This window comes from Polyodon spathula, chromosome 3, assembly GCF_017654505.1.
Source record: "Polyodon spathula isolate WHYD16114869_AA chromosome 3, ASM1765450v1, whole genome shotgun sequence".
In the NCBI taxonomy this organism is placed as follows: Eukaryota; Metazoa; Chordata; class Actinopteri; order Acipenseriformes; family Polyodontidae; genus Polyodon; species Polyodon spathula.
The window spans coordinates 93,879,160-93,884,848 of NC_054536.1; the positions used below are offsets into that span (position 1 = coordinate 93,879,160).

The 5,689-nt window shown below is 42.9% G+C and overlaps 1 protein-coding gene across 1 annotated transcript; it reads left to right on the forward strand.

Annotated features, from left to right (window-relative positions):
• The first annotated feature begins 1,105 nt into the window (after positions 1–1,105).
• LOC121313684 lies at positions 1,106–4,104 on the forward strand. Its single transcript, XM_041246468.1, has one exon. It carries the CDS (start codon positions 1,583–1,585, stop codon positions 3,464–3,466), a length of 1,884 nt encoding a protein of 627 aa, XP_041102402.1. The 5' UTR covers positions 1,106–1,582; the 3' UTR covers positions 3,467–4,104.
• The last annotated feature ends 1,585 nt before the right edge of the window (positions 4,105–5,689 follow it).

A 5,689-nucleotide genomic window follows, 5' to 3' on the forward strand; every position in this document is an offset into this window, starting at 1 on the left:
TGCAGTTGCTATGGAGGGAAAATAGTAGGAAGCTGCAATGTTTTAGCAAGCAAGGATATGTGAGCTGTGTCCAGTGACATTTGAGGTATATTTACAGACCTGTATGGTACATTCATAAGTGTCAGTACAGAATAGAGAAAGGGGCTGGTAATCTAATAGCACCTAGTGCGGTCTCGGGTGCTGAGTAAGATCATTCTGAAAAGAGAGAATGATATCCTCTTGTGCCACACCCTTGTGGTTTCACAAGTGATACTGATATTAGACATGTTTAATCCTCTTTTAGCTCAGCTCTTATTTTAAATCTCTGTTTCGCAGTGCTTGCCTCCTGTTGCATCAGATGCAAGTTCTCAGTAGTGAGGGTGGCTCTCCCCTCCATTATCTAAGCTCACATATATCCCATCTGAGGCTTGCACTGGTAACAGTACGTCCATGCAAGCCCAAGGCAGTTTCATGCATGATCCAAGGTGTCAGCTTTGTTTCCCATATTAACCTCAAGTTTGGAAAAAACAGATTTAATGTCACTTAGAAATTTCAGGCTGCACAGGTCATAACAACTGATACCAAGCCTTCTTCTCTTCCCTGCTCACAAGAAATTGCAGCATGATTAGAGGTTTCAGATAGCAAATGTGAATCTTGGTTGTTCTGAAGAGTGAAATGAATGGTTGCAAACTGTTGTGTATGTGTGCAGTGTGTGAAAATGGGTGACAAGCCAAAACAAAAAAACCTAAAAACCAGCAACTTGCTTTCATTTCTACCTCATATCGGTGTTCAGAAACTAAAAAAACAGTTGCTGTCTGACGTGCCAGAGGTAAGCCTGCAATCCAAAAATACATGACAAGTGACAGACAGGGCATGTTGTGCCTTTTGTTCCACCCCCTCTCCTGGCATTACGTTCCCTGCCCCCTTCCCTCCAGCAGCCTAAATCTGTACTCAGAAGGGGAAGAAATACCTGATTGGTTTGGTGTTGCTAGGCAACTAAATGTCTGCTATAGGCTGTGCAGCATTTGAAGGGTGGCTTCATTTTTTTCTTTTTTTTTTTTTTTTTTTACTAAGGCCAGCCTACTTTCTCCCACAGAGAGCATGTGTTAGTGTGTGGGGTGTGTGTGTGCTCTTTAGTCACAGAGTGGACTGATTCCATGTGTTCTTCTATTTCCTCTCTCTCTCGCTCTCTCTCTCTCTCTCGCTCTCTCTCTCTCTCTCTCGCACTCATTCCCCTGCATTTTATTTGCATGCTGTTGCTTCCTCGGCTGCAGTGAAGGTAGGAGGAGCTCGGAACACTGTGGAGTGCTCCCTGTCACAGAATCTTTGCTTAGCCATTACCTGCTTACTTCCAAGCAAGGCTGGCAAACTTTTTTAGTTTTTAAATATTTATATTACAAAGACACCCAGGGGAAAAGGAGAGAGAAAAGCAAACAGGAGGAGGATTCTTGAACAGAAAGGACCTAGCAGTAAACACTTCCACTGAAGTTTTTTGATAAGAAGTTAGTTTTTCTTACATTTTTACTTTGAAAAGCAGATTTTTTTAAAATTGTATTTATATTACATTTTTCTTTGTACATTTTTGGACACACATTAAAAGAAGATGGTGGCTGGAATGTTAATGCCTTTGGAGAAGTTGCGGGCCATTTACGAGCTTTTGTTTCGGGATGGGGTTCTGGTGGCCAAGAAGGACAAGCGCCCACAGAGCCTGCACCCAGAGGTCCCAGAGGTCACCAATCTGCAGGTGATCAGAGCGATGGGCTCCCTGAAATCCAGAGGCTACGTGCGTGAGACCTTTGCCTGGAGGCACTTCTACTGGTACCTCACCAACGAGGGCATCGTCTACCTACGGGATTACCTGCGTCTGCCTCCTGAGATCGTCCCATCGTCTCTGCAGAGGGTGCGCAGGCCAGCCTCCACCCTGGACGTGGCCCGAAAGACAGCGGGGGTCCAGGTTGTGGAAGGCCCCACTTCTTATGCTCCAAAATCATCATCCAGAGCCGGAGCGGAGGGTCTGGATTCACTTATGGATCGACAGGGGTACCGGCGGAAGAAGGTGGCTATGGAGGAAGAGGAGAGTAAGACCCAGGTGTCTACAGTGAGAGCTTCTCAGCCACCCCGCGAGCTCTACACATCTAAACCAGCATCTGCTGCTGAAGGATCATCCTCTTTCATGGGTCGACAGAGTAACCACAGGGAGAAGACAGTGGTGGTACAGGAAATGCTTCAAACCAAGAAGGTTTCTGCAGGGAGAGGATCACACATGGCCCCCGAGACCCCCACCCCTAAACCAGCAGGACCCGGAACACAGGACCGGGCCCCCCTCGTGGATCGTCAGGGAGGCCGTAAGGAGGTGACAGCGACACACGAAAAGATTACAGTTCATAATTCTTCAGGAGCAGTAACCAAGAAGGCCTCTTCAGTAAGTGTGTCCCAGGAGGCCCCCAAGCTGCATGCCAATAAACAATCTTCAAGAGCCAGCGCTGAGATCCCAGCCCCTAACTTGGATCGCCAGGAGACACTCAAGAAAGAGGCTAAAGGGGTGGAAGAAGAGATTAAGGTTCAGAAGAGCTCAGTGAAATATTCACACTCATCCCTCGAGCTGGACACTACTAAACCATCCTTGGAAGCCAGTGTTGAGGCCCCGGCCCCTGTCTTGGATAGTCAGGAACCTCTTAAGAAGGAGGCAAACGTAGCTGAGAAAAATATTAAAGCCCAGAAGGGTTCATTAAAAAAATCTCAGTCACCTCCAGAGCCAGTCACTCCAAAATTATCTTCTGGAGCAGGAGCTGAGAGCCTAGCCTCTATATTGGAAGGCCATGAGCCACCTAAAAAGGATGTGAAGGTTGAGGAGGAAAATATTAAAATACAGAAGAGCTCATTGAAAGCTTCTCAGCCACCCCCCAAGCTGGACTCCTCTAAATCAGTAAGCACTGAAACCCCAGTCCCTGCCTTGGACCAGGAGCCACTGGAGAAGGAGGTGAAGATAGCAGTGGAAAAGATTAAAACACAAAAGAGCTCAGTGAAAGGTTCCCAGCCCAAGCCAGTCACCCCAATGCCATCTTCGGGAGTTGAGGTCCTGGACTCCATCTTGGTTCAGAATGACATGATGGTGGTGGAAGAGAACATTCTGATTCAGAATGTTACAATAGTGAAAAACAAAGAGGTCTTTGCAAAGACTGAATCCCAAGAGACCACCGAGCTGTACACTGCTAAACCCAAATCAGGTTGTGGGGCAGAGCCTCTGTCTGCTATTACAGAGGAGAAAAAGATAGTGGTGGAGGAAAAGATTCAGGTCTCAGCAGTGACTGAAGCCCAACAGGCTCCTGAACAGTGTGCCTCTAAACCATCACTGGGAGCTGGTACTGAGGTCCCAGGCTCCAGCTCGCATCACCAGGAACAGGAAGTGACGGTGATGGAGGATGCTCAGAAGATCACTGCATTAGAAGGATCGGAAAATAACCTAGATCCTGTGGAAGGTTTGTAAAACTAAAGCATTTCTGTTTTTCTCCATGCTGATTGTGATATCCTTGACATTGCTAGGTGTGTGTGTGTGTGTGTGTGTGTGTGTGTGTGTTACGTCCTGGCCATACAGCATGCCTAAAAAAAGGGCTTATTTAACAGATGTCTCTAAATGTTTAGTTAAGTTTCTGGGTTGTTTTATTTGTGCAATTTAAGACTACACAGACAGCATGTCCATTTCATTTTACATACAGTAATACAGATTTACACTCAGTGCATCATCCCAGAGAATACTTATCAAGTCTCGGCTCCCAGAAGCAACAACTCGCTGCTGCTTTTCTGTCTGAGCTGGCAAATTAACAGTTAGTGGAATCAAGGATCCTTCAACCAGCAAATTCATTTATTGCCAACTATCTACTGGGTCTTAGAGCCAGAATATTAAAAACGGGGATGTCTGTACCCTGAGCTTAGAGACAATGCATTGCATTACCGGTAAATCAGTACTGAATCCCATTCTGAAGAAAATACAGAAATGGCCAAAAGTTTTGCATTACCCTATAGAATTAGCACATTTTGAGTTGAACAAAGTTGTATGAAACCTGCTGAATGATGTTACATTAACATGTTGAATTACACATTCCGCTTTGTAGTTTTCCAAAAATTGAAAAAATGAGACATTTCAAAATCTAAAAATACTGTACTACTATTTTGGCTTCCGGTAGACTTTTGCAATAACATTTGGTAGTGTCTTTGATTAGATCATGTTAAATACAAGATCTAAATTATGTTCATATAGTTTTTGTTTTAAATAATGTCTTAATCCTAGGTGATGAAAACTTTTGGCCATAGCTGTACTACACACCTGTAACTATGAAATCCAGGGAACTGCTAACATAGAGAACGCAAATTCAGTGTATTGGGATCTCAGGGCTGAAGGCAATTGTTTTTCTTTGATGTCAAATATTGTATTTAAAAAAATGCAATAAAAAACAGCTGTTTCTAATTGTAATGCAGTTGAAGCATGACAGAGAACTGTCAGTGTGTGATCCCTTCCTAACATGTGCAAAGACAAATGTGTTAAAGAAGTGTAAGACAATCCACAACATAAGGTCAGAAATGTGTGGAAAGAAATGCTGCAAGCTTCAAGAAATGTGCTGCTTCAGTAGAAAATATTTACAAAGGCGTTTTCAAATGCCGAGTGCTGTATCCCATGAAAGGCAATTCGAATGAATGAATGAATGATCAGCTTCAGGATTTATGTGACATGCGCTGTGCAAACAGGAAGCCTTGTGTCGGGCACTGTGGTGGTTTCTCATTTCTTTTATTAAGGTCAGATGATAGGGTTTATGTACTGCCTCTTTGTCCTTGTAATTCGCTGTCATAGAGAAGAGACGGAACTCTTCTGTGCCCGTGTTGATGCCCCAAGCCACCAGGATTTCAAGTATATAACTCTATATACATAACATGTACTATCTATCTATCTATCTATCTATCTATCTATCATATATATATATATATATATATATATATATATATATATATATATATATATATATATATATATATATAGGATAGGATATATATAGAACCTTTTTATTTACCAATTAAATGTGTGAAACTAAATGGAAAAAGTCATAAAAGCCACTTTTGTTTGAAAGACTGTTGGATGAAGAGAACACTTCAGCTGTCAGCTGTTACTAAAGAAAGAGATTCTCTTATTTGGAGTGTGGAGTGTTGGAGTTTATTTGCATCTTTCAAACACTCTCTTTAAAAATGAAGCATTGAGAATGTGGGGCCCTGTGTGAACAAAATTAGAATGACATAACTAACCAAATCCTTAAATGAACTAAACTCTGCTACTAGTGACCAGCAGTATTTAGTGTTCTCCACACAGTCAGTGATTCTGTGAACATATGCCTGAGACCGACTGTAATCTACAGTGTCCATTATTTTTGTGTACAGACTGAATGACATGGACTGTGCCTGTTTTGATTGATGAGGAAGTTATAATTAATTTTAATTTATGTAAGAAGCACAACACGTTGTTTTTGAATGTATAAACTGGCTCGAGACAGTGAGGCCTGCTCGGGTGAGGAAATTCATTTTGTGGCTGATATAGGGCTGGAACCCTAACAGCCCTGACCTTAGACAGTGTCATTAGGGATATGTATATATGGTAGGGTTTAAATGGGGCCCCTCTAACTAGACCTGTGGCCTGAATGTGTTTTTGAGCAAGCTGTTTTTTTAT

Coding starts and splice junctions, on each gene's coding strand:
- LOC121313684 (XM_041246468.1), top strand. CDS start 1,583: ATGGTGGCTGGAATGTTAATGCCTTTGGAGAAGTTGCGGGCCATTTAC.